General features: G+C 35.6%; 1 protein-coding gene across 1 annotated transcript in view; it reads left to right on the forward strand.

Moving 5' to 3' along the window:
* Nhe1 (Na[+]/H[+] hydrogen exchanger 1) overlaps positions 1-16668 on the forward strand; it is a 262652-nt gene that overhangs the window by 194500 nt on the left and 51484 nt on the right. The window contains exon 13 of the mRNA XM_090408190.1: positions 10746-10888. Coding sequence (XP_090264316.1) covers positions 10746-10888 — 143 coding nt within the window. The remainder of the gene's footprint in view (positions 1-10745; positions 10889-16668) is intronic.

Here is a 16668-nt window from a genome sequence, read left to right on the forward strand (position 1 = left end):
GAGTCCAAAGACTCATTGAGGGAGGGCACCTACTTTATAACTCTCCATCTCCACCACTCTGCCAATCCACCAGCCGCAAATATTTTCATCTTCTACTGCTGACCACCACCACTAGTATTTTCACGAACAAACATCCATGCCCATGCTTGGATTCGAACCTGCAGCCTTTTGGCTGGAGAGCGGATACGCTAACCACTCGGCCAGCAAGTAATTTAATAAATAATATTTGGACTTTGTGTTTTTCGTGTATATATTGTGTATACACACACACACACACACACACACACACACACACACACACACACACACACACACACACACACACACACATATATATATATATATATATATATATATAGAAACTTGGAAAGTTTCAAATTCAGAAGAGAGAGCTTATGAAAATATAGTCTTCGATATCAGAGTTACTGTAGCTTACACTAATTAAAAAACTTCCAAGTCTTTGAAGTATGGATTGATCTCTTTGTTTTACAATGTTGAAAATAATTACTCACATTCTCCCATGTGCATAAACCACTGGCTGGAACTAGCTTTAGTGCATGTATGCCAGTTTTGGGTTGGGTGGTCACGTTTTCACAAAGCTAATACGGCATGTTAGTTGCGACTTTTTTGGTCAAAATTAGCATTTTTGAAGTGAACTTAACCTTCTCAGATATAACTTGATATATCAAGTTTATATATCAAGTATATATCAAGTTATTATATATATATATATATATATATATAATCATTTTCCTGATATGTACCCCCCCCCTTCCCCAATGGGTGTTCAGGTTACTATGACAGCACTACATAATTAAGTTTAGATTATCATTAATCTCCTATCAACAATTTTGTGCCAAATCAGTATATTACTTGTGATCACTTCAGTATTCTATTATATAGTGAAACCTGTAGAGTATTCATAACTAAAAATTCACATATACTACAGTAATTACATTTTAATAATATGTAGATATTTTGTCTTAAGTATCTTAAGGCATCATCAGTACAGTTATTACAAACAATGCTAGGAATTACATTCAAAGGAACAGTTAGTGCACGTGCTTACATTGGAATCCATCTATGCGTACAGTAGCGTGTTTGAAGACTACAAATATTTTACTGCAAATTAAAATTAAATTAAAATATATCTGATAAATTTATTTTATGCAATTGAGGATAATAATTTCCCAGACCTTTGGGATAGTGAGACTCATTATGGTTAAGATTGGGTCTGTGATTTAAGTCTTCATCACTTTCTTTATATAAATAAACACTCATGTTTATATAAGGATCTGTGTAGTAGCTTGTGTTTTTCCATTGGATTCTCAACATGGAGTTTTCAACTCCATGTTGAGCGAGGCCAGATTTGTGTGGTTTGATCAGACGGATGTGGTCTTGATGTTCAGCGATACGTTTACTTATAGATCTTCTTGTTTGTCCGTAGTACAACATCTTACAAGAACATGGAACTTCGTATATGCCATCATAGGTGAGAGTTAGTCTTTTGGAGATGTAGCAAATTGTGTATCTGGTTAATTGGTTTATAGGTAGCAGCAAATTTGTATTTCTTCATAATTTTTGGCAGACTTTCAGAGGTGCATTTGATAAATGGTATAGGAGTATATGGTATACCATTTGATAAATGGTATAAATGGTACAGATGAATTGTGGATGTAATGACCTGAAAAAGTTGGTTTACAACTTTTTCAGGTCATTACATCTTGCTTTCGTTGAATGTGTATATCAAGAAACGAGATACCTTGTGATGATTCCTTTTCTAGTGTGAATTTGATGCGAGGATGAAGGTTGTTGATCTTATCTAGAAATGATATCCAGTATTGTCATATCTAACATTTTGTGCTTCTACGGTACTTCTGACTGAATCAATCCACCTAGACCTTAGTCTTCCTTTGGATCTCTTTCCTGCCATCTTAGCATCAAACACTTGTTTTGCTAACCTTTCATCACTCATTCTATGTAAGTGGCCATACCACCTTAGATTAGTTCTGCTGACACATTCTCGAATGCTAACAATATCAAGATCCTTTCTATCATCTTCATTTTTAATACAATTCTGCCATTGATACCATCAGTTCACTCCTTTGATTTTCCTCAGAACCTTCATATTTGTGGTCTCTAGTCTTTGATCAAGTGCTCTATTTCTTACCCAACCCTCAGGTCCATAACTTAAAACTGATTTGAACACAGTCTTATATACTGCTAGTTTGGTATGTGGCTAATTTCTCTCTTATTCCATATAAATTTATTCAGTTGACTTCCCACCATATCAATTTTTGTTAATTCTTTTGTCTATTTCCATATTTAAAATGCTATCTTCACTAAAAATTGTGATTAAATAGCTGAAATGTTTTACTTGTTCACAGTAAGTTTTCTGTGCTCCTGCCTATTTTCATAGTTTTGGTCTTTCGATTGCTGATTTTCATGCCAAAAGATCAATATTTTCATGTCGATCTTTTGGCTTTATATAAATTGTGTTTTCTGTATCCAGTTGACTGCATTATAAGCAGCTGTCATATGTATTTTCTGGAACTGAAAATTTCAAAGAAGATGTTAGGACAAATGTGTTTAGTTAGCTGCTATGTTTAGTGCTACAATAAATTTGTTTTGCTTGCATGCATGCAGCATAGAATCTGTGAGAGGGGGAGTGTTTTTCCATTATGAGTGTCATTCCAGTTGTTTCTAGCCACACTAAGTGTTGCTAAATATAGTACATAGACTGCAAATATATCTGTACTGAATTTAAACGAAGCTACTCATTTTTCTTGCTTTTGCAGTATAGCATCTGTTAAGATTGGAATGTTTTTCATGGTATTTTTTCGTGGTTCTTTCCAATCTTTGGAAAGAACAAATGTAGTAAAAATTTATCTATTCCTGAGTAAAAATGAATACTTCTATGTATTATAAGAAGTGGTTGATCTACAACAAAATACCAGAATATGTGATATATCTATTGTTAATAAGACAGAGGAGCCACTGACAAAAAAAAAAAAAAAAAAAAAAAAAGTGATGAATAGGATTAAGAAAGTGTGAATAATTCCAGTAATGATTGGATATTATGTATCCCTTTATTGTGTAAAATATGTACTGATCCTCAGTAAATAAGTAAATTATGCCATCATAAATTCACTTATGCATGTCTAGAATTTATAGGATCACATGTTATTCGTTCCACCTAGTAACTTACAGGACAGACATTTAATATCACAAATGTTAATTGTTAATAATTTGTTTGCCAGTAATGAAAGTATTTCTACTCATACTTATTTTTTTACTTTATTTTTGTAGATGACTTATTAATGATGGTTTACATATTTACACCTTTTGAGTAATTCAAATATATTAATCAAATTTTTCAGGAAATGACAATGTATACTAGAATATGAATTATAAAAAAACTTTAATTAAACCTTCCTATATTTCAGCAATGTTAAATGGCATCATCAAGGATTACAAAAAACAATATTTGCATGCAAGCACTAACACTGAGCAAATGAGGCTGAATAAAGGCAACAGAAGTCGTGCCTAGAGTCTGAATAGTGTCCCCTAGTGGCTAAATTGGGTTTGTCTTGGCTGTCGAACTGATGATCTTAAAATGTATGCCTCCCAAATTTGAGGCAGTCTCATGCATTCGATTTTGTTGAGATTTGGAACGTTTTCAGAACCGAAGCAGATTCGCTGAATAGTCTTTCCTACTTGTATTTGCTGCAGTGTAACAGAGTTACCTTCTTCCAGCATATCCTGTGGTGGATGTCCACTCTAGGAAATATCAAATATTTGATATTTCCTAGAATGCTTAGTAAAAAATCATTGGACTGAACAGATTTCTATAATGCAATATTGCTGGTTTTCAAATCCATTTATTTTCCTAACTTTCCATAAATGACATTTTAACTCATTAATTATAAAAATCAAAATTCTTATCCAATTGCTGACAAGTGGGAGATGTTGAAAAAAAAAACAAACAACTGTTCTATTGAGTAATGGAATGTCCAAGCTAGATCCCCTGCTGTTAGGATATCCCTGAAACTTCAGTAAGTTGTTCAAGTGTTAAGTATTAGTACCAAACTGTGAAAGTTCATCACTGAAGGGCTGTAAGATTTTCTTATACCAAGTTTATCAATGGAAAGAATGTCAATGCTGGAATGCTGTAGCAGGTCTTATAGATAAGTAGTACAGAATGTGTAAAACTCAAGAACAATCTCAGCTCTTAAACCGTTACAGTAAGTTATTCCAAATAGTGAGAGATGAAAACCCAAGTAATAATAGAGAAGATCTGCACATGTGTGATTGGTCTGCAAAAATTTATGGATTCTTGAAGCTTAAATAACAAAATATTAGCAGTGGAATCCCAACGCTTTCATGTTTCTTTCATAATTGAAGAAATTCATTTTTTAATTTCTTGGTATTGAAGGCATCAAAAAATTGCACATATTTACTATATACAGGGTGTTCGGGATAAATTTGACAGTTTCGTAAGGAAAAAGAAAATCTTCTTTGTATCTATTAAATTTAATGAATTGACAAAAAAACATTACAGGCAGAGTTAATTACAATACTATCAACAAGATTTACTCAAAATAACCACCATTAGCATCGATCACAGCTTCAATTCTGCTTCGGAACCTCGAACAAGCTGATGCTACAGTCTCCCTGGGAAGGGCCGCAAAAACTGTTTTAATTTTATCCATTAACTGGGCTTTTGTATTACTGGAAGTGCGATTGGTGTCTTTTTCAACTGCGCCCCATACAAAATAATCCATGGGGTTAAGGTCTGGGGAGTTTGGAGGCCAAACATTTGGACTGGTGAAGTCGTAGAAATTTTCAGACAATCATTTTTGACTTTTCCCAGAGGTGTGGCAAGGGGCCGAATCCTGCTGCCATACATACGGCCTACCATTGGCTACCCTTGTTATCCAGGGCTTGACTACAGTTAGCAACTCCACGAACAAAGCCCGAATTCCAATGCCAGGGTTCTTCAACACCTGTTCCTGCAGATTTGCGAGGAATTCTGCTGTACGAACGCAATCAGATCGTCTGCTAGGGATCTTTCTTCTTGCTACATCCTCGTAGTCACCATTGCAAGTCTCTAGTTCATGCCTGATTGTTTTTACTGTATTCAGGGAGCATTGGGCAGCAGTCGTAATATCCTTATTTTGATGGCGGGCACGAATCATCATGATACAAGTTATTCTCTTCCATGATTCAGGTGGGTTCCAGCTATCCATCCTTTCTGACATCTTGTATATGAATGAAGAAGGGTCCAAACTTTTAAATGAAGAGAAGTGTGTGTTAATACATGTAACTTACGGAAAAATATAATTAATTATAAATATGTCAAATTTATCCCGAACACCCTGTAATTGTTTTTCTTCAACTTCTCTGATGTCTGTAATATTTATTATGTACAGCTGAGAAGGGAAATTTATGGTTTTAAGTACTATGGCTTTAGAAGAAAAGGAAAGTGGCAAAAGTTTCCAGTCTTCCTTGGTTTCGATGTTTTTGTATATAAGTTCTTGAACTTCATAAAATTGGAATACGAGAATAAAAAAGTTGAGAAGGGAATTCCAAGTATAGTGAGAGGCTCTCTCTCTCATAGGGGTTAGTCAAAAGACAACGACTTCAAGATCTCACTTTGCAAAAACTTTTAATATTGTCAGCATTGGCAGTTAATCCACAAATTTTGCTTACTTTTTCCAATACATATGCTAATATTTTATTTTCCTTTGTAGCTGAGGGAGCTCTTTTTCCTCACACATCATGCGAATTGTCAACTTCTTGAAAAAAAAAAATAGGTTAAAGAACCAATGCAACAAGCAATGGATTAAGAGAGCAACCTTGCTTGACACCTTTTTGAATTTTGACTGGTCCTGATAGAAACCCATTAACTAGGATGCTGGTAGTTATATTGGCTTAGGCTCCTTTAATGGTGAATGACAGCCTTTTGCCCACACCACTTTGCTGGAGGATGTGGAACAGAAAGGAATTCTGGACTTAATCAAATGCCTGAGTAAGATCCACTGATATACTGTTATTGGCTGCTTTTCACATTAACTAGGCAGAGTAGATTGTGTAGCAGAAACAGATTAAATTCTACTGCTTGGCCTTGAAACTTTATACACCTGTGTGCTTTTAATTATGTATCTCATTCCTACTTTGAGCCTGTTATTAAGAATGTGAAAAAATATCTTGTAGTCTGTATCAGATAGAGAAATAGTCCTCCAGCTGTTGATTAAGGTATGATCTTCATTAGGTTTGAATGAGGGTGGTGTGGAATGCTACAAATTCACTTTGTATGTGACCTGTAGAGAGAAAATAATTAACCAGTGTAACTAGAATGGGAAGAAAAAAATTCCAGGTTTTGTGATAAAGTTCTGTCCCAAGACCATCAGGTCTGGGGATTTTCTTGTCTTGTATTCTTTATAGGCATTAGTAACTTCAGCTGCTGATAGGCCTATCAAGCCTGTCTTGCATGTGAATAAGAAAGGCATTAATGTTCCAAGAGTTATATTTTCCCACAGTACTAGTACTGTTGTCTTCAAAGAGATTTTTATGGTGTTTTTGAAACGAGTCGAGGATATCTTGTGTGGTTGTGTTAACCATTCATACAGTGTCAGATGATATTCCTTTCAACCTTTATTGTGGTATTGTTAAAGTGCACAGGTGCCTCTCCAAAAACTGATTGATCTATAAGATCACTCAAAATCTCACTGAGTGATCCTAAATGATCACTACTAAACTGAATACTCCATGACAAGCTCAGCATTGACTTCAGTAAGTAAAGACAGGCAAAAATGATCACTGAACAAAACCTCTCTGCTCCCCAGGAAGCGGGTAAGCACATAGACAAACATTATTAAATGTCATCAGTGGGAACCAAACCCAGAAAGATTTTAAGGTTGAATTAATTCAGAATTCATATAATTTCAATATACAAGTAGCAAAAATGTATTTCACTTCATTGTTTAATTACTCTGGGTCAGAGTTAGATGTACAACGGTTTTTTAACATGGTCACAATGAAATTATACTTTACATGAAATTCTATTCATGTTTAATCCTTTATTTAAGTATGAGAAAACAAAGTTTACATGTGAAGTCTCTTTATGACCAGGCTATTGTATATAGAAGCTGATCACTTCATATCAATTGTCTGTGTATCCTATAATGTACATTTCCTTTCAGACATGTATATTGCTTCAATAAAGGTTGAAACCAGTCTAGGTATTTTTCCTTTCCATAATAAATAGCAACATACACACATCCAAAAGGAAGTATGTTTTGTATTATGAGATATTAAGGCAATCAATGTAAAATTAACAGCCTCTGTACAAATAGCCTAGTTGTGAAGATACTTCATGCACAAAATTTGTTCACATACACTTGAATAAAGGATTTAACTAGAATATAATTTCTTAAGTATAATTTACTTTGTAACCAAGTGAAAAAAACTATATTTCTGTCACTAATCCAAAGTATGTTAATAATCAGGTGACACACCAATTTTGCTAATTGTATATGGAATGTATGATTCCTGCATTAATTCATCCTTAGTATCTTTTTATGTTTGGCTCCTCCTGATGAGACCTCAATAAAGGTTGAAATCAGGGTTGTGATCCTTTCCATAATACACAGCAATATATACTGCTTGGAAAGAAGTCAATGGACACTTCTGGGCAAGGTGCATCGTTCACGTAACGAGTCGCATGCTTGCAGCTGGTATAAATTGGAGGAATATAATGCTCTCAAGTCAGAGAACTGTGTCTGGGTGAAATGGCTGCCAGAAGAGAACTGACGGAGTTTGAAAGCGGGATTGTGATAGGATGCCATGTTGCATGCCTATCTGTTTAGCAAATTGTTGACAAATTGGGAAGTGCAGTGAGTCAACTGCAAGTGCTACCCACAGTGGATGATCCACAACACTTACCCCACCCAGCATGGCCATTTATTGGCCAACACATTGAATGCAGATTCCGGGCATCGAGTGGAATATGAATTATTATTCGTGACACCTCCAAGGAGCCCGAGGACTCATCATGGACAGCTACTGTACATCTCTCTGTCTCCACCAGTACACCGAACCTCTACTACCAGTCATCTACATCACACCATCTACTGCCCACTACCACAACTAGTATTTTGTCTGTAAATTGCATGTATTCTGAAGGGCCGATTTGCCTGTATGCGGGATGAAAAACCCAAGTTTCTTGGGGGGGGGGACCCTGCTACCTCCGTATGAGGCTAACTCACCTTCAGTTGAAAAAGTCTATATAAAGATTCCTCCCGTCATGATGAGAATCGAACTTGGGCCTTTTCCAATCGAAGTGCACAACGTACCATCATTCTTCCAATTGCACTATGGAGGCACTTAATCTGCACCAAATTATTCAGAACTGAAGCTCACAACATGGGCATGGGTCTCCATAGTACGACTGCAATATACTAGCCCCACGTTACCTGAACCTGCATATAGCATTGTCTTCAGTAGTGCAAAAAGTGTGTACAGGGGAATGTGTTTGGGTGAAAGCTTGAAAAGTTGTGTTATGGAGTGACAAATCACGCTACACCATCTGAGCTGATGGATGTTTGTAGGTGTGGCAGATGCTCAGTGAAACAACTCTTACCAGAGTGCATAACTTCAACTATGAAATTCGGAGGTGGGTGGCAGTGTAATAGTATGGTCTTCTTTTTCCTGGTTTGGTCCCGGACCTCTTTGTGGTGCCATGAACATTGAACTCAGAGAGGTATCTGAACATTCTGGACAATGCAGTGCATCTTACTTTGTGGCAATTTTATGGAACTAACCATTGTCTCTTTCAGCAAGACAATGCACCTTGTTATAAGGCTGCATGCTGTAACTGTATGGTTTGTGGACACGAACATCACTACACTTGACTGGCATCTATAGAGCCCTGATCTCAACCCTATTTGAATGTCTGTGGGTTAAATTGTGGGATTCATTGGGTGAGGTAAAGGCATGTCTGCCCCACAACAGTCTAGGACTCCATTACATGCCTACATGACCCAAAATTCTCATTGATCGCTATCATATGCTTTGGGAAAGTATGTCCCATAGGATTGCTGCAATCGTCGCAGCAAAAGGAGGTCCTACATCTTATTAAAGTGGGCACCTTTGTCTCTTTCAGCAAGACAATGCACCTTGTTATAAGGCTGCATGCTGTAACTGTATGGTTTGTGGACACTACACTTGACTGGCATCCATAGAGCCCTGATTTCAACCCTATTTGAATGTTTGTGGGTTAAACTGTGGGATTCATTGGGTGAGGTAAAGGCATGTCTACCCCGCAACAGTCTAGGACCCCATTACATGCCTACATGACCCAAAATTCTCATTGATTGCAATCGTACGCTTTGGTAAAGTATGTCCCATAGGATTGCTGCAATCGTCGCAGCAAAAGGAGGTCCTACATCTTATTAAAGTGGGCACCTTATTTGGGAGATTCTTATCTTATGTAACCATCAAAGAAATAGTTTTTAAGAAATTTCTAGCACACGGCAACAGTTTTTAATCGGTAATTCACCAACTGTTATGTACTTTGTATTCCATTCCTTTGAATTGCTTGTTGTCTACACTGATAATGTAATGTTAATTTCAGTACAAAATATTTATACTTTTATTTCATTAAAGTTAATTACTGTGGTTATCATGTAATTTATTATTTATCTGTTATAAGGATGAACACTGAAAGTATTTTGATGTATGGAATTGAAGAATGGTCACTAACACGGCAACAGAAAAAAGGCTATATGCAGTAGAAGTGGATAGTTGTGGATTTGAATTCCTTTCTGTTGTAAAGATCACCAACTCAATTATTGAAGACCTTAAATGGTTTGTAAAAATGTCATGTTTGGCCTCTGGAACAGAGTTTCCATATCAAGTAAAAAATAAAAAATACAAACATTATAAAAATTATTAAAAGTATGGAACAAAAATTCCTTAGCCCACTCATATTTTAAACCTATTACTATAGGTTTAAAACCTTTCACAGGCAGCAGTGACATAAAACAAATATATATATCATTGAAAAATTGACAAGATTTTAAATGAATTTCCTATGCCCCATATTATCTTCTTGAATGTTTTAATTTAATATCTGATGAGTGCATTTTTCATCATCAACAACATCATCGAATTCCTGACATGTACCCTCAAGGGGTGTACAGGATATTATGATAGTACTACATGAATAACTTATATCATTACTAACTTCCTGTCAACAATTTTCCTCCAAATCAATCTGATATCTTTCAAGACTCCAACATCATCTGATTTTATATTTCTGTCTTCTAAGGCACTTTTTACTGTATCAATACATCTATATCTTGGTCTTCCTCTGGATTTTTTTCCTTCCAACCTAGCAGAGAACACTTGTTTTGCTAATCTTTCCTCTCATTCTGTTTAAGTGATCATATCACCTGAGATTAGTTCTGCTAACACATTCCTGGATGCTAACAATGTCAAGCTCTTTTGCAATATATCCTCTTTTTTAATATGATATTGCCATTGAAGCCATCTGTTCACATCCCTAATCTTTCTCAGGACTGGAATATTTAAGTAAAAAATTGGTGAGATGTGCGTGTAGAGGAGAGTTCCCTCTGCATTGAGTCCTTGGACTACTTGGAGGTGTTACATTCTAATAATAATAATAATAATAATAAATATTTTACTTATTAGATGTTAAAAAATTTTACATTTCTTTGTAGGTTTGAGAGGAGCAGTATCATATGCACTTGCCCTTTATTTAGAATTTGAAAATGAGAAACATCATGTTATTGTAACTACAACTCTTATTATTGTCTTGGGTACAATATTGATACTTGGTGGCTCAACAATGCCATTGATGAAGGTATGGTAAATTTATCTAAACACAGGAAATTAATATCATTTTTTTGTTTTTGTTTATGTCAGCCTGCTTTGCTGATTGGTTGGTTAATGTATTCACTCTGCACAAGATACGGGTTTAAATTCTGCCATGCATGTTTGTGGATGTCTTTAGCTGGGAGATGAATTTCATCATCTGGGATGAGACCGCTGCCTTACTTACTGGAGGCAGTGGTCAAACGTGGAACTTGACAAAGTTCCATGTTTGGGCTGTAGAGCAGGGTTTCCACACTAAAAAATGAATAAATAAAATACAAAAAATATATAAAAAGAATAAAAAAAATTAGAAAAAACCCTTGCCGTCCACCCAGAGTACAAATGTACTCTAGTCTAGGTTTACATAATGTTACATATTTGTATCACTTTATATGCTATATATAGAAATATAATTTAAAATTTAATATGTAAATGTCATATTTAGTAGATGTTATTACGCCCTCTATGGTACCATGTAAAAATCTGTAAAAACAGCTTATATACACCAACTCATTTCCATGTCATATATTCATAGAAACTTAATGTTCTGAATTGACCAAAAACTTTTAGGATTTGATTATCTTAGTTTTGCTAAATGGATTTAAGAATGATTCTGATCAGAAACTAAGAAAATTAAAGGGATTATCATAATTCCCATCCTACAGATGGCATTGTAAGCACAACACTAAATTGTTGCTAATATTATAAGTCATATTTCAAATCCTGATAATTTAATATTGAGATTGCCACTAGGTTTAGGTGCTACATTATTGAAATTATATCCTTTTCCATAATTATGCATCCAAGTGATATACAAATCAATCAATGAGACATATTTGGAAATTGTTGCCCCATGTGGATTAAAATATTAATTAAGGAGAAAATGTGTTAAGTTTCTCTACATGTATCATGATTTATTAGGGTTCATTCAAATTTATTATTATTATTATTATGATACCTCCAAGGAGTCCAAAGACTCATCGAGGTGGGGGGGGGACACCTACTCTACAGCTCTGTCTCCACCACTCAATCCACCAACTGACCATAACTAAACAACGCCATCTACCACTGACCACCACCATTAGTATTTCCAAAGACAATCACAAACATCCATGCCCACAGCAGGATTCGAGCCCGCAGCCTTTTGTCTGGAGAGCGGATATGCTAACCACTCAGCCAGCCAGGCTGTCTACTATATAGCATATGCAGTAAATTTGTTGTGTGTGCGTGCCTGTGGTAGATTTGAACTGGAAATTGTTTCCTATTAAATCAGAAAAAAAAAAAAAAAAAAGAAATCAAAAGGAATCATGCAAACTTATAGCAGGTCCTACTATTTACTGAGAAGTATGTCAAGAAATGAGAAAGTATCTTCTTAGATCTTTTACATATTTCGCTATTCTTCCAGTACAGCTGGTCAAAAGCAGTACTAATACAAACTGATTATACACTCACCACCAGAGTAGTTAGATATTTGTAATGAGAACATTTGGTTTAGCCAAGCAGTGCACTGATCTACTGAACCATCCTCTACAAAATAAAATAAATAAATGAAATAAATAAAAAAATAGAATAAAAAATAAAATAAAAGAGAAGAACGTTGTATATTTGCTGCATCAATTAAGGGTCAAAGCTGTATAACTGAGAGGAGACCTCCACATAGCCTTTAAAGGAATGCGGAGAACCGACCAGGGCTTCTGACCTAATGTCCAATCCTCACCTTCTCGTGGTGAGGATTGGACGAGGATGGGCTGGCAATTTGGGATTTAGCCGACCAAATTGTATTCTTATTGGTTAAACCAAAATAAAAATGATGGTACAACATGACAAAATTTCATGCCAGCTGGGGCGTCGCCCGGTTAAACAAGGCCCCCGTTGTTTTCGCCAGGGAACCAGGGCGAACAGCGAAAAGTCAGCTACTGGAACAAATCTGAAAACAAACCCCAACTCAACATCACCAGAGTTAAAGATCGGTACTATCAACGTAAGAAGCCTGAATGGCAAAGAAATGGAACTAGCTGAGGAATTAGATAAGTACCAGATCGACATAATAGGGGTGACTGAAACAAAAAAGACCTAAACTGGTGAGATCTTTCTGAGCAATAAATACAAAATGTTATATTCAGGCAATGACAATCAAGGAAAAGAAGGAGTAGCCATAGTATTCAACACAAAATACGAGGCTAATCTTCTTGAATGGCAGTCAGTCTCAAGTAGAGTAATGTGGGCAAATATGAGAATGGGGAACTGGACAATGAGACTTATTTGTGCCTATGGTCCCACAGAAGGTTCTACTAAGGTAGAAGTGGAGGAATTTTTTGAGGCTTTAGAAAAAGCAACTGACACAATGAAAAAGGAAAAGTTGGTCCTTCTTGGGGATCTAAATAGTAGAGTAGGAAATGATTGTGAGACATACAAAAATATTTTGGGAAAATTTGGAGAAAAGAGCAAAGCTAATAATAATGGCAAATATCTGTTGGATTTCTGCTCAGGACATGGACTGGTTATTACTAACACCATGTTCCAACATAAAAATGTGCACAAATTCACATGGAGAGAAGAGGCTAGGAATAAGAAAAGTCTCATTGACTATGTTATTGTTGATAGTGATGTTTTCTCCCTTGTGCAGGACACCAGAGTGTACAGAGGATTTGAAATTGGAAGTGATCACTATTTAGTCTTGAGCAGGATAAAATTGAATTTCATATTGAAAAGAATAACATGTAAGAAAGTTTTAAAGCGAATAAAAGTTGAGCAGCTCTCAGATGTAAACTGTAGACTAAAATACAGAAATATTATTGAAAAAAAAAATGAAAGATTTTGAGAACAGGAATCAAACCTTGGAGATTCAGTGGCAAACTCTGAAGGAAACATTGATTGATTCTGCTAGAGAGGCATGTGGTGAGGTTGTGTGCAAAGATAAAAAAATCAGAACTCCCTGGTGGACACAGGAAGTTAAAGAGGCAGTGAAGGAAAAGAAGAAAGCATATCAAAAGTTCCTGGCAAATAAGTCAGCTTTTACTCTTACAGAATACAGAGACAAATGTAAGAAAGCTAAACAGTGTGTAAAACTAGCTAAACAAAAGTCATGGGAGGACTTTGGCAAGAATATAGAAAATAAATATCAAGAAGGTGGCAAAATATTCTGGAGGTTGTTGAAGAAGCTTAGGAATGGAGGAAAGAGTGCTGTAAAAGGAATTAGAGATGATAAAGGTGAAATGAAAACAGGAGAAAACGATATCCTTGAAGTATGGAGTAATTACTTTGAAAAACTGCTAAATGAAACAAGCAGTGATGACAGCACAGTGATAAAAAACACTGACCAGGCATGCAGTCAGGAATACATATCCATACTTGAAGTAGAAAAAGCCATCAAAGGCTTGAAATGTGGAAAGGCAGCAGGAGTAGATGATATTCGACCAGAAATGCTGAAGTATGGTGGTATAAGAGTCTTACAGTGGCTGCACTGCATAGTTCAGAAAGCCTGGACAGAGGGTCGAATTCCCGATGATTGGAGTAGAGCTCTCATAGTACCCATATATAAAAAGGGAAATAAAACTGAATGTGAGAATTACAGAGGTATTTGCCTACTTAGTGTTCCTGGCAAGATCTATGCAAGTATACTTGAGAAACGGTTGAGAAGAATTGTGGAAGAAAAGCTTGGTGAAGAACAAGCTGGATTCAGGCCAAATAGAGGCTGTCAGGATCAGATCTTCACTTTACGACAAATAGTCGAGAAAGCATGGGAATATAACAAAGATCTGTATTTAAGTTTTGTCGATTTGGAAAAGGCATATGACAAGGTGCCAAGAGAGAAGCTATTCAATACGCTGCAGTTATATGGTGTCAATGGGGCATTATATCAAGCAATACTTAGTTTTTATTTGAGTTGTGAGTCAGCAGTTAGAATTGAAGGAAGTACAGGAAGATGGTTTAATGTTAAATCTGGTGTGAGACAAGGATGTACATTATCCCCTCTGTTATTCATTATCTATATGGATCACATTATGAAGGAATGTGGTATTAAACCTGATATCAAAATTGGAGATGTTAATGTCAGCTCTTTGCTTTATGCGGATGATGTTATACTTCTAAATAAATCCGCTACAAGTCTGCAAGATTCTCTGACTAAATTGAATAGCTGTTGTAATAGATATGGTATGAAGGTCAGCAATAAAAAGACAAAGACAATGAAAATAGGCAGAATCATTGAAAATGTCAACTGTGTTGTGAATGGAGAACCTGTGGAACAAGTAAAACATTTCAGCTACTTAGGCACAATTTTTACTGAAGATGGTAAACTAAATATAGAAATAGACAACAGAATCAGCAAAGCTGGTATCGTGGGAAGTCAATTGAATAAATTCATATGGAATAAGAAAGAAATTAGTCGGAACACTAAATTAGCTGTATACAAGACTGTGTTCAAACCAATTTTAACTTATGGATCTGAGAGCTGGGTCAGAAGTAAAACACTTGAACAAAGACTAGAGACCGCAGATATGAGAGTCCTGAGAAAGATTAGAGGCGTGAACAGATGGCATCAATGGCAATATCATATTAAAAGTGAGGATATTAGGAAAGAACTTGACATTGTCAGCATCCAGGAATGCGTTAGCAGAGCTAATCTCAGATGGTATGGTCACTTAAATAGAATGGGAGAGGAAAGATTAGCAAAACAAGTGTTCTCTGCCAGGTTGGCAGGAAAACGACCCAGAGGAAGACCAAGATATAGGTGGATTGATACGGTACAAAGTGCCTTAGACGATAGAAATATAAGATCTGATAATGTTGGAGTCTTGACAAGTAACAGACTTATTTGGAGGAAAATTGTAGATAGGAAGTTAGTAATGATGTAATTTTTTCATGTAGTACTGTCATATCCTGTACACCCCCTTGAGGGTACATGGCAGGAATTTGATGATGATGATATATATATATATATATATATATATATATATATATATATATATATATATATATAATATGCTAATAATTATGGATGATTTTGATACTAAAGTTGGACATTATTCAGATGATATGCATGATATAATGGAATCAACACAAGAAATAAGAAAGTATATTCTTGATTTCTGTATAGAAAATAATCTCTGATATTGTAAAACCTAGTTGCAAACGCTAGGTTTTACAATAGAACTGTCCACAAATACACTTGGACGTCACAAGATTCCAATAGACTTCACAAGACCAAAAGCTACTTCCTAATTTGCAAAACTGTAAAAGCTTCTGTTTTGGATGTCAAAACCCTTCGTAGTGCTGAGCTGGATACAGATTATGAACTTTTATCTGCCAAGATCTGATTAAAATTTCACATACACAAAAAAAAAAGAAGCAAAGCACTTCAAACCAAATCTGGAAAAATTCCACCTGGATACCATTAAAACAACATATCAAAATATAATCAGTATAAGAGATCGTTAAGACTCATCGATAGCTCGGAGAACCATGTGCCATAAAGTCTGTTGAGGAAATCAAAGGAATATTCGAATGAGGTGAGGAAATTTCCAACGGATCAGCAAGTGTGATGAACTTCAAGTATAGATAAGTAGAATTTACTAATTTTGCTACCTATGGTTGAAAGGAATTTGTGTTGTGTTGTGTAGTGATTCAGAAAAAAGAACTAGAGTAGTATCATAAACTAAACTGAAGTGATCTAAAGTTGTATTTCATAACATTATAGCTTTGTGGTACTGAGTTATTGTATGTGCTTAAAAAATGTTAGAATAATTCAGAGTGAAGATTGATGTTAGT

Source organism: Typopeltis vanoorti, chromosome 18, assembly GCF_054136105.1.
Source record: "Typopeltis vanoorti isolate ZY-2024b chromosome 18, IOZ_Tvanoo_1.0, whole genome shotgun sequence".
Taxonomy (NCBI): Eukaryota; Metazoa; Arthropoda; class Arachnida; order Uropygi; family Thelyphonidae; genus Typopeltis; species Typopeltis vanoorti.